Here is a 21,458-nt window from a genome sequence, read left to right on the forward strand (position 1 = left end):
TCTGGAGCGAGTTCTAAGGCTTGTACTTAAGAGAAATTTAGAAAACAGGTACAATAAAGAATGCGCTCTAATTTTGTTTTTTATTGGGAAAAAAAATTTGTCACTTACGATTATGCAAATAACGTAAGTTATTTGCATAATCGTAAGTTATTGCCACAGCGCCACTACTCAGCTCTACTGTACTATATAAAAGCAAAGCAGTCTCTTCAAAATCATACAGTAGATATTTGCCTGCACTACAGCAGCAATGCCAACAACATTGCAGGAAAAGGCACTATTAGTGTAGCTGTACTATCAGAACAGCAAACAATGCAGCTGCGGCTATCAGAGAATTCTGGTGCCAGAAGCGCATAAGGCGCACAAACAGTCAAACCTATGACTGTTTGTGCTGTCCGCAAAATGATTGTGAAATTTGAAGCGACAGGACATCTTGGTGTTCAACCAGGTAGAGGTCAAAAACGAGTGGACTCCTCTCGTGTTGAAGATGTGGCTATGGCTGTCGTGGATTTATCAAGTCAATCTCCATATGGTAGCGCAAGTGTGTCAGCTGTTTCTCGTGAAGTGGACATGCCATAATCCACTGTAAGGCTAGTAATGTGTCAGGTATTGCGGTACCATCCTTACAAGATGCACATGCTACTTTTTGATTTGATTTTTTTTTTTGATTTGGTAGTTGTTGGCGCATCGGCTTCTGTGGCCATATTGCACCTCCCAAGGTTTTTGCAGTACTTTGATCCAAGCCCGAGGCGGGAATCGAACCCGCGACCTTTGGGTTGCCGGGCAGGTACTTTACCTACTCGGCTAGCCCGGTCGGCGCACATGCTACAGCAGTTAAAGTATGGTGATGCAGATATTCATTTCACATGCACACCAGTTTCTGGAGCGAATGACAGTGGATATCACTTAGCCATGGAACATCCTTTGAAGTGATGAAGCCCACTTCTGCTTAAATGGACAAGTGAATACACACAACTGTCACATTTGGGCAACAGAAAACCCTCGAGTTATCCAAGAGGTCCTGTTGCATTCTCCAAAAGTGACAGAGTGGTGTGGATTTATGGCCACATTCATGATTGGGCCAATTTTTTTTGAACAGGTAACACCAACTGGCCCCTGCACCCGTTCCATCAGTGATATTATGAAATGGCGGCAAATTTCGCAATACCAGAGCTGCAACAACGTAGGTACCTTCAGGATACCATATTCATGTAAGATGGTGCACCACCCACATCCACCGTTGTGTCCAAAGATTGCTAAGGCAACACTTTACAGATGAACAGGTCATCAGCCATTGTTTCCAGACATCTTGGCCACCTTGATCACCAGACCTCACCCCATGTGACTTCTGGTTGTGGGGTTTTTTGAAGAACCAGGTGTATCGGAAAGGATGTCAAACTCTGGCAGATCTGAAGGCCAGCATTAGACGTCATGTGCTGACTATTACAGTTGACATGTTAAGTTCTGCTGTAGAAAATGCTGTTCTTCGAATGGAAACTGTTGTTGACCAAAACGCAAGACACATTGAACAATTGTAGCACTGTTCAAGTGATTTTTATTGCCACAGCACCATACAGTGACAAATTTTGTAACTAATTTTTTTTTTTCCAATAAATGGCGAGCGCATTATTTATTGTACCTATTGTCCAAATTTATCTTCAGTACGAGCCTTAGAACTCACTCCAGAGCCCTCTACATAGGGATACTTTAATTTTAACAACCCTGTAGATAAAATCTTGACACACTCTGAATGTGTCACTATGTTCTACATAGTAGATGGCAAATTTAATTCAAAAGTTTTTTTTCAAACCTTGGGGGAGGGGGAAGATTAAAATTTCTTGAATTTTAGAGGTGCTAATCTTGAACATATCCTGTGATAAAATGAAAATGTATTGAAATTATAATATCAAGCTAAATAAACGTATTTCAGGCTACTTAATTTGGACAACCATACTGTATATTTCATGTCTACACCTCTTGGTATATGTCTCACCTTAAATTTTCTCCTCCTTCTGCCACTTCATATTGGAGTCCAGCATTCAAGGACTTTATAAAATCTTTCAAATGTGAATGCTCCAGAGCTTTCCATATTTCCTGATCATTATATCGAGAAAAGGGATCAAGATTCATTCTCAGTGTCCCAGAAAATAAAACAGGATCCTATTAATAAATTAGAAATAGTAATTTTTATGGAGTTCATAGTTTTAATATTAGAGCTATTTTAGAACAATCTTAAAGTTAAGACAATACATACTATAGAAACTGACTAACTCCTAAAAATTATGCTTTTATGTTAAGCTAAGGTGAACCAAAACTTGTAATAAATGGAAAAAAAAAAATTCCAACCCACAATTGGCATTTAACAGTTTCAGAATACAAACATTTTTATTCAATATATAAACAAATAAGATTTGTGTATTCATCTTATTCATTTCATATATGAAATGAATGTATGAAACTAAAATGAATACAATTTAATGCATAAGATATATACTAATTCATTTAAAACATAAAAGCAATTTTTAGAGACTCAAAAAAAGAAAATGCAAAGATGCTGTTTATTATAAATGAATCAAAAAAAAAAAAAAAACACTAAAAAAACTTTATGCAATTACAGATAACCCATTTGTTTTTTTTTTATAAAAGCCAAAGAATCGAAAACAGTTTAAATTTACAATCTTAAAAGTGACAACTTTCTAATAAAAGTTCTGAAAGTGTGGCATTTTAGAGGCTTCTATAGATAACTATGTAATTAATGCAGACAAATAAAAGAGTCAATACTAAAAGGATATATTTTTGCAAATATGTTGTATATTTCTCTAGGATGTTAAGATAATTTTTATAGATATATCAGCTACAACACATTAAATATTTAAAAATATGATATCAGCAATAATAAAGCTGAAATGATAAAACTTTATCACAAACACTTGTTATTAGTAATTACATATCTGGTATAACGTACAAGTTATAGTGCAAAGGCATCATATTAGTATGCAGCTAAACTCTGAATTAGCAAAAATATGCAAAGGCGGCATCGTTTAAGTTATATCTCATATTGTGAATACCTTCACAACGAGTTGCCATGATATTGCACTACTTTGAATTGCACTACGCTTCACCAAAGGTGAAGACTGTTACTTTTTTGAAGTAGTGCAATATCATGGAAACTCGTGAAGGTATTCACAATATGAGATATAACTTAAACGATGCCGCCTTTGCATATTTTTGCTAATTCAGAGTTTAGCTGCTTACTAATATGATGCCTTTGCACTAACTTATACATTGTCTAAATCTCTCACAGCTGGAGGCTAAATCCCTTAACATATTTCATAGCTGGTATAAGTAAAGTATAATTTGACCTATGTACAAAGAAATAATAAATACAGAGAAAACTACAAATCTATTTCAAATATAATCTGGGAAAAATAATGATCAAGAACTGTTCTCTCACTTATTTTTTTTTTTTTTTTTTTTTTTTGCCTTGGGAAGCTTTGTTCTCTCTATCATTGGTAACAGACTTAGGCTTAGCTTGTTTTAGAAATGGCATTGTTTTCCACAAGTTGATGTAAAGTCCCTAATGTTGTTTTCAATTGAATAACAACAAAAATAGAAACCAATATCCATTAAAATATTTTAGGTGGTCTCTAGAAGGCACTACTACAGTCAATTTCAGAACTCCTGACTCCTCATCAAGCAGTAGATGGCTTCAGTTATCAACCTTGGGCTGAACAGTGAATAGCTTCCACAAGACAGAAAAATATAATGCAGAGGGGTATTTATTATCATATTATTTCAACACCTGTGTTGAAATATAAGTCCATTCTGTTACTTAATAGTCTAGAAACATTCTCTTCATAGAAAGAGATAATATATGTCTTTCTTTTCACAAATTAATAAAAAGTCTCATTGATCAGTTCCATCAAAGTTTTAAATGCTTATGGCAGGTGGTCCAATGTTTTATTTATTATTATTTTTTTTACAATAAAGTTCTACTATGCCAACTGTGATATTAAAATAACACCTTCATAACTTTTAGTTATTTTAAAAAAATCATTTTTGCAGCCAAATAGCTGAATTGGGCCTTTATATAATAAAATCTTAAAAATTCACAGTGGTTACTAATAGAGAATTTGATTTTCTTCTTAACATGTAGCAATTTACTTTTTATTTACAGAATTTTTTTTTTTTTTCCTAGTTAATAAAGGGTACATTCACCATAAAAATAAAATATCATATTCATAATCCTAGTAACATTTTTATTAACTTTCATGGATAGAGCTATTTTATATAGGAAATCTTAAAAATTTATAATGTAGCCACCAATAAACACTTCTCATTTTTTTAAATTTCACTACAAAAATGAAATGATATCCATAACTGTTAATGATTTTTAAAAAATAATTTGTGAAATTGCAATTCGATGTCTCCCCTTAGATGTCTAGTTGTTTAACTTTGCCGTCCATACAGTCTAACATGTTCTTGGGTGCTTAAATAGTTTCATTCATCAGTAATCTGGTTGCCCTTCTTTGAACCCTTGCCAGAATATATTTAGGTGGTCTCTAGACCTGCATAACCAAATATGGTTAACCACTCTCTTGTATAGATAGATAATGACATCCTTCTCTCTACTAGCAAAAATCTTAAAAATCACAAACATGACACCATGGTGTGCTTTCCTAGCTGCTTGTTTGCATTTCATGGAAAATTTCATGTCATGTTGAATTTTAACACCAAAGTCTTTTTTCATCATGAAGCACTTTCAGCTCTTCTTTCCCCTAGATTATACATGACTTTGGGATTTCTTTTCTCCAAATGCATAATGTTATATTTAGAAGTATTAAACTATAATTTTAAACAATTTTTCAGATCATATATACAGCTGAACAGTCTTTTTGAAGCAACACGGTCTTACTCAGATTGCTAACCAACCTACCCACAAATCCTCAGAAAACTGATAGTTTCCCTGAATGCTTTCGTCAATATTATTTAGGAAATTAAAAGTAGGAGGGGACCCAACACAGCCCTAAGAGACCCCCACTTATGCTAGTCCAACCTGAAAACCATTTATGACAACATTCTGTCTCCTATCTTTTAGCTAGCCTGCAATCCAGCACGGAATATTACCAGTAACTCTAACTTCTCCAGCTTATACAAAAGGTAATAACAGCTAAAACCATCACATCACTACCAAAACTGATATCACAGTTTTGCTTGAAGGCACATAGAACCCCTGTGGGCTAGCAATATTATTTTTATATGAAAAATACTGAAATACATAGAGCATTGACAACTCTGTAGCTGTACCAAAGGATTGAAAGTAAACCAAAAATTTAGTAAAGGAATACTATTCATCACAGGCATTGAAATAGTTTGAGAAAAGAATTTTTTTTCCCTCCAGTTAGAGAGCTGGGGCTCATGCTATTTAGAAACAACTGTGTTTATCCATAAGTTGATCTAAAGAAACTAATATCATTTTTAATCAAATAAAATTATCCAGTATGTGAATCTGTTATTCGTTAAAAACTTAAAAGTACTATTGTGTCCAATTTTGGACCTATTTGGGTCACTCTTAAGATAAAATAACTAATTGGGCTACATGTTTTTTTTTGTCTGATGAGTGACACAAATAGGTCTGGTCACAACAATGCTTTTGAGTTTTTAATAAATAACAGATTCACCTATCGGGTAATGTTATTCACCCAAAAACAGTATTAGTTACTTTAGTTTTCAACACTTGGTTAAAATAATTTCTAAAGAGCACAGGCCCAAGTTGTCCCTGTCACTTGAGCAACAAAAAAGTTTCTCCACACAGAAAAACACAATGAAGCATTGCATTGCATTATTTTTCAAAACTAAAACCAAAAAACAATCACATATGCCAATGTAATACTATACCTGAGGAATAATAGTTAATTTGGACCTCAGATCATGTAAACCCAATGCTGATATATCAATTTTATCAACCAAAATATGTCCTTCAGCTGCTTCAATTAGTCGAAACAGTGCAAGGGTGAGAGATGACTTGCCTGCACCTGTTCTACCTACTATTCCAATCTGTAAAAAATAAAAATAAATATCAGTAATTTTAATTGCAATCAGCTTGATGAGAGGTTCATTATCTGACATAATGATAATAGACATAACAGGTATAGTAGACTACTAATTATCTAGTTTAATTTGGAATCTATGAAAATACATAGGTGTGATCAAAAAGTTCAAGGAAATAACACTTTGGAAATGATGAAACTGGCTAATCAGATGATCTCCTTTGAAGTAGTCTCTGTGACACTATATACTGATTCCAATGCTTCTAAAACTTCTGAAAGTATTCCCAATCGGTTTCATTTGGAATTACTGATAGTTGCTATGTCACATTCTGATTGATTTACTCAGCCATTGCAGGAGCATTGTCATGATGCACATGCCAATTCTCTGAATCTCACTTTTTTTAGCTATTTTCTCTGAATAGCATCATGCAATCACTGTTTTGTAGTATTCCTGGTTCACTGTTTGACCAGGCAAGACAAATCCATAATGAAAAATAACCTGCAAGTCAAAAAATACAAAGCATGATCTTTACATCCGATCAAGAAAATCTTGATCAGATGTGAAGACAAGAAAATGATAAAGAAAATTATTGGAAACAAAGACCTAGTCCTCTCAGTGGAAGACCTAGTCTTCCACTGAGAGGACTAGGTTTTTGTTCTTTGTGATTATGACCTGGAAATAAAGGCCCATTCTTCTCAGTGGAAGATGTAGTCTTCCACTGAGAGAATGGGCCTTTGTTTCCAGGTCATAGTCACATACCCATATTTTGTCACTAGCAGTGATGGACAAAACAGGGTCAGCAGCAGCAAACTGACAATGGCCCTGACTTTCAAGAACTTGGCACTGTCTGTGATCATTAATGAGAATGTGAGGCACAAACAGCCGAAATGCTTTGCATTCCCAAATCTTATGTTAAAAGTACGACTCATCCCATAAGAAATACCAAATTCCACTAGCACTTTTGCAGATAGGTTAAATGTTAATTACTCTTGATCAGGTTGTGGACATGAGCAATTGAATCAGTTTTTCAAGTTTAAGGGAGGCCAGAGCAAAGACCTCTGACAGACAAGCAGCCTTCTTTAAACTTTGAAAACCACTGAAAAGTTCAGGCTTTGAACAATAGCCTGAACATATAGCACCTTTTCCAAAAGCTGTTCTTAACATTTCATAGCTTCTACTGCACTTTTCCCTAATTTTAAACAAAATTTGATGCAAATTTACTGCTCACTAAAAGCATTCATTTTAAAATGCACAAAAAAGCATAAATTATCCTTTTCAATGTGCACTAATTACTTGTCTAGAAGAGTCACTGATCATGTGATAAGTTCAAATTTCACTGCAATGCTGCAATTTCAATACATAAAGTCCCTGAACTTTTTGTTCATCTCATATACATTTTTCCATTACTTTGAAATACAGCAACTGTATTTCTATATAATTCTAATAAGCACTACTACACTGCCAGTACTAATATGGCATCTCTGAATTTTTTTTTAAAATTAAGTATTACTGGTGCTGCTGAGAGGGTACTCCTTTAACAAGTCTTGAAATGTCAATCATCCAGTTCACCTGCTCTGCACTGAGATTGATACCATCTCTCTCATCTGTTACATTTGTATGGTTTCTGAGTAATTTCATTTGACTAAGTCTTTACAAACTTGGTGATTTTATGTCAGCAGGCAAGACTGGTGTTACAGGGTACAGTGGTGTGGCTGCTCCTTGGTCTCAAGGTTGCAAGCGCCACCAATGCAATTACTTAAGGAGTAAAAGTTTTTAGCCTTTAATATGTATGTGCACCAGGGCCTCGGGCTAGTCAAATACAGAACTAGCTACAAGTATAAAAGACACAGGCATGTTGTATGTCTTGGTTCAGCTTGAAGTTTAATATTTTGCATTGAATAGTGCTTTCTATTTAAATTGGCTGCTACATTGTAGAACATCAAAGCAGCAAAAGTGTATGGTTTTATAGAAAGAAACAAACTGAATGTTATATGGAAACTTTAAAATGGCAGTCAGTTTCATACACCTCAGCAGGACCATGCCTAGAGAGACAAGACAACTGACCATAATTTGGCAAGAATTATAAATCTTCATTAACATTACTATTTGAAAAATTTCTCCTGATATCCCTTAGCAGGAGCCTATTTGGGAATATTTTGTCCAGAGATTGCAAATTTATAAATCTAGGCCTCTCAGTGACTTAGACAGATGGAACACCTATTTGTTATTTGTGCCAATAAAAAAGAATACAAAAGAGAATGAAATGGGTATGGAAACATCTTAAATAACCCAGCTGATGAATTCAAAATGTACTTTGCATTGAACTTTACAGATAAAAGACCCTTGATAGTGGAAAGCTTGGCAATGTGAAATTAGCAACACTGAAATTACAGAAGATTGTTTATTAAAAAAATTTCAGGCCTAAAGGCAATTAAGTTGATGGCATATTTTGAAGAGGCATTGAGAGAGAGAGAGTGCAATGAACCATTAAGGATAATTGCGAGGGCATCACTGAACTTGGGAGAGATTCCTTTGGATTGGGGAAGTGCCAACATATTAGCAATAAGTAAAGGTGACTAAGAGTAAAGTAACTAACTACAAACCAGCCAGTCTGACTTCAGTGGTAGGAAAAATCACGAAGGCAATGATCAAGGATGCAATAAAGACATATTTAGATAGAAATGGAATTCTAAAGAAAATACAGTTTTGTGAAAGTGAAATCATATTGAACTAACTTGGTTAGCAATTTTGACAGTCACTCATGAGTTAGATACAGGAAATAAGTTTGAAATTGTCAAATTTATTTCAAAATTTATTGTCAATTTTTTTTTTTTTTATAAAAAGACTTGCTCTACAAGCTGGAACATGTTAGGATTGCAGGTAAGATTCTTAAATGAGTCACAGGGTGGCTGCATGGTAAAAGACACAGGGTTGTGATTAATGGTTACTCTTCAGATTGGACCAATGATAAAAGTGGGATCTCAACAAAGATTGGTACTAGGCCAATGGTGTTTCTGAAATGATAGAGGCATGTGAAAGTCTGTAGATGTCAAGATTGGGAAAGTGGTTAAAGATCAACACCAAGCATCATTTCTTCAGGATGACTTAGGGTAGGTTTCCAGAATGGTCGGAAAAGTGGCAGGTGTTTTAATGTAGCAAGATGCAAGGTGTTAACATTTGGGGAATAGTAACCCCAAAATAACATATATTTGGAGGAGCTGAATTAAAAACAACAGAGGAAGAAAGGGATTTGGGGTGGGAAGATTATAATATGGGCTGACATGTTCTCCATATGATGGAGACAGGCAGCAAGGAGAGCCCATGGCGATCTCTCAATTTACTGACCATTTGCTTATAGAGATAGGAGGCTGATCTCACTAGACACAGCAAGTATAAGAACACACTTGAAATACTGTGTCTAGGTATGAAAACTGCACCTGAAAAATGACAAGCTTCTAGAAAGGGTTCAAAGATGAGCAATCTACTTGGCAATATCTGCAAGAAGGTATTCATATAATGAAAGAATTTGAATATGTGGACTACAGGAACTTGATAATTAGCCACCTTAGAGAGGGCCTGAAAGAGGTCTATAAGGCTCTGAGAGTGGACGGTAAAATAAAGGCAAAAGTTTCACTGTTATACAAGATTTTTTATTTCTTTATTATTTTTTGGCTAGTGCAGATTATTATGGGGTCCAGTATAAACCTCTTCCCCCATAACCCAAATTATAGGAGAAGAGGTTTATACTGGAGTGTAGGAAGTGTTCTTTTATCTGATAAAGTTGTTAATTAGAAAATGTTACTCCCATGGTTAGCTAAGGCTGACAGCTTGTGGAAATTCAATGGGTAGCCAGACAGGCACCTATCCAAACATAGGGCAAATACCAGTTACGACATTGCCTAAAGCTTTCAAATAATAAAAAAAAAAAAAAAAAAAGTCTGATCCAGCCTATATCTGCTTACTTTATTTTATTTATTGACATATATATTTTTAATTTTATTTATTATTTATTTATTTTTTTGGCTGGTGCAGCAAAAGCCTGGGGCTTCCTTCCTAATAATAATACAAAACAGTATGAAATTTAGAGATAATTTTTATATTTTATCATAATCAGTAGCATTTATTTTTTGAAAATTTCTCCCAAAAAGGTATTCACAACTCTTACCACTACTTTAGAAGTGATGCATTCATAATGAGTGGGAAACACCAGTTGCAACGCTACCCAAATCTTTCAAACTTAAGAAGTCTAGGCCTGACTATTTCTACTGCAAATGAAAACATCAAACAAAGCCATATATATTCAGAAATATAGTTTATGGATTTTAACAAAATTACAAAATAATGGTTTTTACCTTTTCTCCAGGAAGAATGGAACAGGAAACTCCTTTTAATACTAAAGGCAAGCCACTCCTATAACGAGTAGCATAATTATCCATGATAACCTCACCACACTGAGGCCAGCTCTCATTTGGCTTATTTTCTGGCAGCTCCCACGGACGCTGTATAGAAAAGCAAATTTTCAGTGTCAAAGAAAACACATTGGGTTTATCCGTGATTTAAAACTCAAGTATATTGTATATTGGGAACTTTTTAGTTTTTATTTTGTGGTCGAATCAAAACATTAAAAGTTCTATAAAATTAGATCACCAAAACAGTTAACCATAAGAATGTTTTATATCATCAAAAAAAAAAAAAAAAAAAAAAAGACTAAAATTGAAGTATATTTTACCTGCTTTCAAATACATTTTACTTTTTGTTAGGTAAGGTGTTGCATAAATAAAAATTTAAAAAAAATTCTCTTCATACCCTGGAATTTCCACATAGTTCATGTGAATTTATGATAGATAATACAAGAATATACAATATTTAAAAGTCACATGAGTTCTAGGTCAGCCCAACTGCATGAAATACTGCACCAAAACATCAGCCACTTGGCTATATCGGACTAATAATTAATTATTTTACTGCGAATTTATGATAGATAATACAAGAATATACAATATTTAAAAGTCACATGAGTTCTAGGTCAGCCCAACTGCATGAAATACTGCACCAAAACATCAGCCACTTGGCTATATCGGACTAATAATTAATTATTTTACTGCTTATTATGCTTATTAATTAGCATGATTAAATTTCTTCATTCATTCTATTTTCTTAATTTTGTATTAAGAAGGCAATGGAAAAATCACCAAACAGTCTATATAAAATTCACGGCTATGAAGTGAAATTCATGACCTGCCCAATAAGCTGTGATGTGCAGCTTTTGGATGAATGGCAAACTTGAGAATGAAATTTTGGTGATTGTCAAGCAGTCTGACTGGACTCTCCATTTTCCTAAAAATGGCTGATGTCATAATGGATGCTGGTCTAGGAGGTTTCAAATGCACATAGAAAAAATATTTCAACTAATTCTGGTGGTAAAAATTAGAAAAGATATTAGTTTTCATTTCTTCTCTTAAGACAGAAAATAAATTTAAATGAGTTATCCAAATTATATACATATACACTGCCCTACCATTAATATCCAGACACCTGCCTTTAGACAAAAAAAAAAAAAAAAAAGAGCTTTTATTGTGTCATTTAATATTTTGTGCTGAAACATTTTGCTTTTATGATGGCCTTCAATCTTCGCGTCATACTCTCAACTAACTTTTTATAAATGTCAGGTGATATGTTCTTCCACTTGGCCTTTAACACAGCCATCAGTTCGGCCTTGTTCTTTGGGCGATCTGGATGTGCACGTACCCGACGATCCAATACATCCCAAAGATGCTCGATAGGTTTCAGATCAGAACTCTGGGCTGGCCAATCCAACTTTTCCACACCTGTGTCCTCAAACCACTCTGTTACAACCAGAGCAGTATAGCATGGAACACTGTCTTGCTGATACAGGTAATGGGCCTTCCCTGAAGTATTGCCATAATGTTGGAAGTGCATAATTGTCCCGAATGGCCTGGTATTGCACAGCATTCATTGTTTTGTTGATAAAGACTAATGGGCTCAAGCCAAACCACGAAAGGAGCCCCATACCATGACACTGCCTCTGCCAAACTTCATTGTTGGGAGGATACAATCAGGAAGGAACTGATCCCTTGCCATTTGCCACACCTAGGAATGGCCATCAGAGTGTGAACCTCAACTTGTCTGTCCATAGGACTGTTTTCCACTGCTCTACAGTCCAGGATTCGCACTCCTTACACCATGTTAATCGGAATCTAGCATTTATTGAGGTGATCAATTCTGTTGAACTGTTGAGGTAAGTCTGTTGAACATATCATCTTGCATGCCCACTTTTGCAATTGTCTGTTCGAAGCCCAGTGTGCATATTTATAGCAGGTTCTGTGACATGTTGCATGCATAGGACCTGTTTCCCCATCCATGGATGGGGTATGGATATTAATGGTAGGGCAGTGTGTGTGTGTGTATATATATATATATATAAATAAAATAAATACAACATTAAAATATATTAACATCCTTGTCAGTATGAATAATGCACTGTGCTAGTGCATATAAAAGATTAACTTCTGCTGCATGTGTTGAACATTCAGCAGAAGAAGCTAATTACACTTCTTGACAAAACTAACAGAATACACAGAAAACATGGTGTGATCATGCAGCTTGCGGTGAAGTAGGACAAAATTTGGTATGGTGGTAGTAATGTACCATAAATAACAATGAAATGAGGAAGCAGCAAGAAACTTTGGACAGGTATAAGGTTTACCAAAAAGATCACATTACAGAAATCTCTACAAGATGCTCGAAAATATGGTTACATGACATCAGTACAGCATATGATCCCGTCCAATGGCTGAACAGGCCTGACAGCAGTGAACCACGTTCAACATAAGGGTGTGCATGAGATTCTGCGGCAAAAAATCCCATTCCTCCACCAGCGCAAACCTTAGCTCACTAAGTGACCAAGGAGTTGGCTGTCAGCATGCAACGTGATGCCCAAGGGTGTCCTGCACATGTCCAAGTCTGCTGGTCATGACAGTCATTGGAGGAATATTTTGAAACTTCAGTTTCAAGGTATTCTTTCACCACTTGAGCTCTATGTGCAGTGGTGTTGTCAAGCATGAAAAGAAAATCTGGGCTAACCCCTAAAAGGTAGCACATAGGATTTGAGGATCTGTTCTCAGTACCGCTGCACAGTTATGGTATCCCTATCAAAAACATGGAAGGGTGTGGCCATTGATCATTATTCCATCCTACATGAAAACACCACCTCCACCATAAGTGTTCCTTTCTCTGATGTAGGAGGCATAGTACTGCATTCCTCATTGTCTTCAGATGAAATAACATCTAGAATCTGTTTGTAGGCTAAAACAGGACTCATGAGAGAGCAGAACTGTACCCCATTTGTCAGGGCTCCAAAGTCACATGGCACCAGTTACAAGCTCTGCAGTGGCTTGGGGTTAATGGGCTGAGATGACAATGCATGACACATTAAACCAATATGGTACCTCCACCTGCCTGTCATCTCAAAGAATCATCTAAATGACAAGACTTGCCATCCTGAGTAGCAGAGAAGTGGCTATCCCACTGAGCAAGCCAAAAAACTGAAGTGAAGTGATATAGTCGCAACCTGTGTTTTTAGAGGCACAAATAATTTTCATAATGAGTGGCTCTATAAGGTGGTAGATCGATTTCTATTGGATATCCGGAATTTGCATGCCAGGATACCTATTATATCATATATTCACCTTCGGTGACACTGTTCACAATAAAATATTCATGAAAAACTCTTTTTTTTTGTTAATTTTGTCAAGCAGCGGTGTAGTTACTGCACTGTAGTTTTGTTGTCAAGTGCAGCAACCATGGCTGAGTGATTTAATTTTAATGTAGTTTAAAAGGAGCACAACTGTTGTTGGCAGAAAAGCAGGTGAACTGTTTTTGCACACACACACACACACCTATTACAGGACTCAACCAGGACCAATAAACCACTGACAACACATGCTAAAATCACAAGGAGCAATTCAGCAAAATGGGAGATCATTTCACAGGAAGAGCAGGATAAAAAATATGGTTTAGGCCAACCATGGAGGATTTAACTATATTATCTGTTGGTGCTCATTTACATCACCATAATCAGTCACACATTCAACTCATTGAGTATAGAAGCATATGCCCAAAATAACACCCCCATATGACCCAAGATAACAGGAAACAGACTCACATGGCCAGGAATATCATGAGTGAACTATCAGCAATTATAGTTGAGAGAATTTCTATAGGCAAGTCAAAGTCATTCATTAACTTCCCTCTTCTCTCTCATTCATATACGGCCCCGGGTGCCAAGCGTTTCTGTGGCCAAGTGATTATTGTGCATATATTGAGATTTTTCTTCCCAACGACTGAGTTTTCCTTTGTTTTCTCTTGCACTTATTAAAAATTTTCTGTTAAGTAGCTCTAATTTCTTATAAGAAATAAGAAGAGAGCCCAGAAGAAGGAAAGCACCTTTCTCTTTAATTTAGATAGACTTACTAACTGTACTAACTCTACGCTTGGCCACAAAGTGGCACTGCTCCTGCCTCCCTGTGGCGGGGCCGGTAACCTGGGTGGTAAGGAGAAATCCCCAGGGCAAAAAGGAGCCATTATGGATAAAGATAATTATCTGCCATTAGAGCCTTCGAGCTCCAGAACAGACACCTAAATTAACCATGACTCCAATCACGACTTAGGAAATGATCATCCAAAGAGACAGAAGACTAATCAGATGGAGCAACCCTGCCCATCATTTTTAATTTTCCACTCCCTTACTAGTCAGCCAATGAGCAAACTGTATCCCTTCATAATACAAAAACATCTGGAAGGTATTGCAGGATCTCCTAAGACTGTCAAGAGATTGCAATCAGGAGACCTGCTAGTAGAAACTACGAACCACAGACATTCGGAGAAACTTTTACAGTTAACAAACTTTGCTAGCATTCCAGTAAAAATATCTCATGCAACCCTAAATTCATCTAAGGGTGTCATATCCAGGTGGGATCTACTAAACGTCAGTGAGGCAGAAATAACCCAAGAGCTGCAGGGACAAAATGTAATTCAAGCCAAACGTATAATGACTGAAATAGATAATCAACTTATGCCTACCAGAAACATTATTCTCACGTTCAATAAGCCCAACTTACCCTTCTCTGTAAAAGCAGGTTATTTACTTTGCCATATCTGCCCGTACATTCCCAATCCTTTAAGATGTTTATAAATGTCAACAGTATGGCCACTCACAAACTGTATGCAGAGGAGTTCCTGTCTGCCTCAACTGTAGTTCCTCGGATCACATACAAAGTGACTGTACGACTACAAAAATGATCATCCTGCCTATTCCAGAACTTGTGAAAAATGGAAAACTGAGAAAAAAATAGTAAATACAAAGTTGAGAACAAAGTCAGTTACCAAGAAGCGAGAAGACTAGTTGCACCTACTATGAACAAAAATATTTCCTATGCTAATGCAGTTAAAAAATACCAAACAGTCTCTACTCAAACATGTCACAGTTCCTACTAATAAATCAATTTCTGATTGGGCTAGAAGTGTCCTCTCTGAGGAACAACCAAATGTACGTAAACAACAACCCAAACTCAGACCAAGCAAATAATACTCCTCTAACAATACCAGCGGAATCTCCTCCTCCAATGAGTGCTACCACACCACGTATTACAAATTAAAATATAACGAAAAATATTCAAGACACAACCATGGACACAGATAGCACATCTATACAGGAAGATCCAATTTTAGAAATTCATACCGAAGAAGAAATGGACACTGGTCGGCCAGTTTTCCTAAAAAAAAAAAAAGACAAACAAAAATTGGAACATCATAAGCCAGTCACCTTCAAAAAGCAGTCAGATACAGCTCAAACAATTAAACACAAATAATGGCCTTCATTGTACAATGGAACTGCAGAGGCTTTCGTTGCAACACATGATATCCATGATTTAATTAACCGGTATTCTCCAGTTGCTCTTTGTCTTCAAGAAACTTGCTTAACCTCACAATTTCTCCTTCGATAAAGAACTATTGCCTTTGTCGAAGAGATTGCAATACAGCAAATGCTGCCCACAGTGGTGTAGCAATCCTAATAAATTCAAAGATCCAACTAAGCATATCCCACTTGTTGTTTGTTTGTTATTTGGTTTTTAGGAGCATTAGCAACTAAGGCCATATTGCTCCGGGATATGCGGTGGTCATTCCCTGACCTTTCCGCATCCTCCGCATTTGGTGGTGACGGGCTCGAACCCCGGTCTAATCAAGAAACGTGTGCTATGCACTGCTGCTCCTTCCCACCTGGCTACGGAGTCACCTCCCACTTCAAACTGAAATAGAAGCTGTTGCTGTTCGTATAACTATCCATATTGCAATAACACTAGTCTCAATCTACTTACAGCCAAACCATACTTATTGTTTAAAAGAACTTGAAGACCTCTTCATACAGATACCTCCACCTCTCTATATATTAGGGGACTTTAATGGGCACAACCCCTTATGGGGCACTTCTAAATTAGATACATGGAGTCGACTCATTGAAAGCCTTTTAGAAGCACTAAACCTTGCCATACTGAATACTAGTGTGCACACTCACATTCAGCTCCCAACTGGACATACTTCAGCAATAGATCTCTCCATTTGTTCTCCAGTACTGGTCCCAACTATAGAGTGGTTTGTTATAAATGACCCTATGGGCAGTGATCACTTCCCAATCGTATGTAAGTTATTGATAGCACAGGCTCCTTTAACTAAACCCTGCAGGAAATGGAAATTTGGCCAAGCAAACTGGACAAAATTTCAGTTATCACTCTCTTTCAATGAGGAACAAATTCGTCTCCAGCCTATTGATGATATGACAGATTACATCACATCCCATCTCCTAAATGTGGCCAAAACATAATACCATTATCAAATCCCCCAGGCCTAAAGCATTATAACTACTAGTGGAATGAGGAATGCACAAAAGCAAAAAATAAAGTCTGGAATTTGTTTCGGCAATATCCAATCACAGCCAATCGGATAAATTATAAGAAATTAAGGGCAAAAGCACATTTCATACAGAGGCAAGCCAAAAAAAAAAGAATCCTGGACCTGTTTTGCATCAACAATTAACAGAAATACTGACAGTAAATTAATTTGGAAAAAAATTAGACAGCTTTCTGGTAAGTTTCCAACTATACCTTCTCCAGTCCTCTTCTGGAATGGGCGAGATTTATCTAGTCCCTCGGATATAGCTAATGCCTTGGGCAATACATTTGCTGAAATCTCAGCAACATCAGCTTATACTAAATCTTTCCAGTGAATTAAAAACAGTAGAGAACAGTATTCTATTAACTTCCAAACTGCCCTCATTCTACTGTATAACAAACCTCTACAATATTCTGAACTTTTGAATGCCATTAAAACAGCTCATAATGATACTGCCGGACCAGATGAGATCTATTATGTCATGCTGCAACATCTTGATGACAAAGCTTTGTGCCTCCTCCTGGTCATTTACAACTGTATTTTTTTAGAAAATGTTTATCCAGCTTTTTGGCACCACTATTGTTTTGGCGTTCCTGAAGCCTGGAAAAGATCCATCCAACCCCCCATAACTATAGATCAATATCTCTGTCAAGCTGCCTCAGCAAAATCCTTGAAAAAAATTATCCGCAGTAGACTTGTCTGGATCATTGAGTCACATCTAATGAGCAATAGTCAGCATGGCTTTCGACAAAACAGGTCATGCTTGGATTTCATAATCAAGGCTGAATTTGCCATTTGCAATGCCTTCCTTAAACATGAACATCTAGTAATGATTTCTATAGATACAGAGAAGGCTTTTGACACCACCTGGCATCATGGCATACTTAGTGATTTTTATTCTCTCGGTCTATGGGACAACTTCCCCATATTTGTTCAAAACTTTCTACAGACTAGATCATTTCAAGTAAGATACCAAAATGGCCTCTCTACAACTTTCATTCAGGAAGAAGGTGTTCCTCAGGGATCAGTACTGAATGCCACTCTTTTTGCTCTTAGAATCGATTCCATCACTAAACAGCTTCCAAAACACAGTTGAGACGTACCTTTATGCAGATGACCTTTCCATCTCCTGCCATTCCCAAAACATGAGATCTATTGAAAGGCAGCTTCAGATATCACTGAATAAAATACAACAATGGGCCAGCCTTAACGGCTATCGACTCTCACAGCAGAAAACAGTTGCTATCCATTTTTGTGGACAATGCAAACTTCATCTGGCTCCTGAACTTCAAATCTCTAATATATATCCATCCCAGTCACTAATAACATCAGATTTCTAGGTTTAATCCTAGACAATAAATTAAACTTTTTAAGTGCATATTAAAAATATACGTACTTGCTGTCTAAAAAAGTTGAACGTACTCAGAGCTATATCTTCCCAAACGTGGGGTGCAGATTGTACCTCTCTGCTTCGTCTATACAGGGCTTTAATCAGATCACGTCTGGATTATGGAGCTGCCATCTACGATTCTGCCAGAGCAGTGCATTGCACTGGCTTGACCCAGGTTCAACACAGTGCTTTGAGAATTGCACTTGGTGCATTCAGAATATTGCCAGCACACAGTCTCTACATTGATGCTCACAAGCCCCCACTAAGTTTACGTAAGAAAGTGCTGTTACTGAAGTATGCTGTCAAAATACAAAGTTGTGCCTCGCATCCAATTCGGTCATACCTATTCAATCCACCATTAGAAAACCTCTACAGAAATAAGCCTAGCATAATAAAACCAGCTGGTTTCCGCCTTCTCAAACTGATGCAGGTTCGGGATGTTTTCATTCATTCTGTACAACAGGTAGTAACATGCACTCAACCACCATGGACTCCTCCTCCTCTACCGACCTACTTACCTCTGCCAATGGGGAAAAAATATTCTACAAGCATCAAATGTGAAACAACTTCATGAAGTTCACACTCGCAGATATATTGATTTTTCTCCAATTTATACAGATGGCTCTAAATCCAACTCAAATGTTGGAGAAGCAGCAATGTTCCGAAATAAGACTATTTCAGCATCCCTTTCACCTGAATTCAGTATCTTCTCAGCAGAATTATATGCAATTAAACTGGCCTTAGAAAATCTCTGTTCTGATTGCTCATTAAAATTTGTCATTCACACTGACTCCCTCAGCTCAATCTTAGCATTACGTAATTCTTCAGATAAAGTTCACCCTGTTCTAAACGAAATTAGAAGATTATTACTGCAGATAGAGGAACACCACCAACTGGTTACCTTCTGCTGGATTCCTGCACATTCTGGAATATCTGGTAATAAACTGCAAAAAATCCAACTACCTTAGATTTAGCCAATATCCCTGTACCAGCATCAGACTATGCGCAAATCATTTATGTTGCATGCCTGTCAGAATGGACAACAATCTGGCACTCTCAAACTAATAACAAGCTCTTGCAGTTCAAACAGGATCCCAAAATTTGGCAGTCCAGTGTCCGTACATCTAGACAAGAAGTAGTCCTTTCAAGAGCAAGAATAGGCCATACACATCTGACCTACCTTCATTTACTAACAGGAGATGATCCACCACAGTGTTCACATAGGTTTATAGAACAGACTGTGAAACATATTCTCATTGAATGCCCATACTATAAACAAGACAGAAATTCAACCTTGCTATCATTGGTTAACCTTCTGAAACCAAAATCTAGAGAATCTTATCGATGACAATGCAAATGTTTCTGGATTTTTCAACTTTCTGAAGCAAACTGGAGAAATGATTAAAAATGGATTTTTAATCATTTCTGATCTCAGCCTTTTCTGATGTTATGAAAACTTCTCATCTATTCCTACAATAAATGAATAGGTCCATTATAGCCAAAGCATCTTATGCATCATAAAACCCCCACAACAACAACATTCATATACTTTTCACCCACATAATTCGTAGTACCAGCTACAATATGTTGTTGTTTGATTTTTAGGAGTATTAGCAACTAAGGCCATATTGCTCCGAGGATATTCGGTGGTCATTCCCTGACCTTTCCACATCCTCCGTATTTGGTGGTGATGGGCTCAAACCCTGGTCTAATCAAGAAGCGTGTGCTATGCACTGCTGCTCCTGCCCACCTAGCTATGGAGGAGCCGCTACAATATGCATTGCTGTAGGCAATGCATTTCCTAGACTAACAGTTTGTTGATGAGAAGGAGTGAATTATAATGTGAATGCATCATGGAATATCTAGTTAATAACCTCAATCCACTTGTAGAAATGCTCTCAACTAGAGCAAAAGTTTGCTGGTCTAATGACTCACAGTAGCTTTTGCCTTGTGTGGATGGCAGGTACATGTATGTCTTGAACAACTCGGATAAACAAACCCTTTCTGAAGAGTTTGAGATACCTCACCATTAGAAATGATGATACAGGCTGTAGAATTTTCTTTGGGTATCCCTCAGACCAGACCCATGCTAAAACATGTAAACTGCTAACTGATAACTATCTGAATATTACTGCATATCAAGTGCATTCAATAATGCTCCACTTGTATTAGAGCAGCTTTTTTTTTCAGCAGAATGGCCCATGCCAGTGGACAAGGAACATGCAAATATGGTTTTAATTTGAGAAACATCTCAAAAACTTTGCATTCCTTCCTTCCTAAGTCAGTCAATTCTTTAGATCTAAATTGAACATTCACAGAATGAAGTCAAAAAGATTGTCGAGGGTAAAAATCTGATAGTATCTGCTGTACTGCTAGAGTTATGTCATATTTTATTAATGGGAATCTATGTACAAGATATGAAACCGGAAAATATTCTTTTAGTTTCACTCTGGTCATGTTTGCAATATAATTCATTCTCACAATCTCAAATGTTATGTCAACAAACATTACATTCTAGTATTATACTGTACTGAAACAAATTTTCTTATGCTGTTCACAAAGAAAGCATATTTAAGCTTAAAATATTAAGCTTTTATTACGAGCATTGGTTTCCACCATTAAGAGCTCCTCTTGTAATAATTATATAACAGTTTCTGTTGTATTTATTAATAGATATTAGCAAGTTTGTCATTCAAAAATTTTGGAACAAATGATAAAATAATCACATGTTACTGTAATTTCCTTCTAAACATAATAAAGATCAAGGAAAACTGGAGTTAATCACAATATATACTGAGAAAGTGCTGAATGTGAAATAAATTCTGACCTCAGTTGGGGTGGTCGTGTACTCCATTATTCTTTCCACTGCAACAATATTTGTTTCTATTTCAGAACTCATCCTGACCATCCAATTTAAAGTGGCAGTTACCTAAATTAAATAAAAGCAGTAAAAATGAAGTTAAAAAAAATTAAAGCCATATCAGTACAGGTAATCCCTGTATAACATGGTAGTTATGTTCCTATAAAATCTCGTATAGTGCAAAACTGTGTT

At 36.4% G+C, this 21,458-nt stretch overlaps 1 protein-coding gene across 1 annotated transcript in view; it reads right to left on the reverse strand.

The window, feature by feature from the left end:
* Positions 1-21,458, reverse strand: part of LOC150087930 (multidrug resistance-associated protein 1-like) — a 217,242-nt gene that overhangs the window by 8,635 nt on the left and 187,149 nt on the right. Inside the window, 4 exon segments of the mRNA XM_090369269.1 lie at positions 1,991-2,157; positions 5,896-6,054; positions 10,401-10,547; positions 21,234-21,335. Of these exon segments, the coding sequence (XP_090225395.1) occupies positions 1,991-2,157; positions 5,896-6,054; positions 10,401-10,547; positions 21,234-21,335 (575 nt within the window).

Source organism: Mastigoproctus giganteus, chromosome 3 (genome assembly GCF_048544385.1).
Source record: "Mastigoproctus giganteus isolate SK-2022 chromosome 3, ASM4854438v1, whole genome shotgun sequence".
Classification (NCBI taxonomy): domain Eukaryota; kingdom Metazoa; phylum Arthropoda; class Arachnida; order Uropygi; family Thelyphonidae; genus Mastigoproctus; species Mastigoproctus giganteus.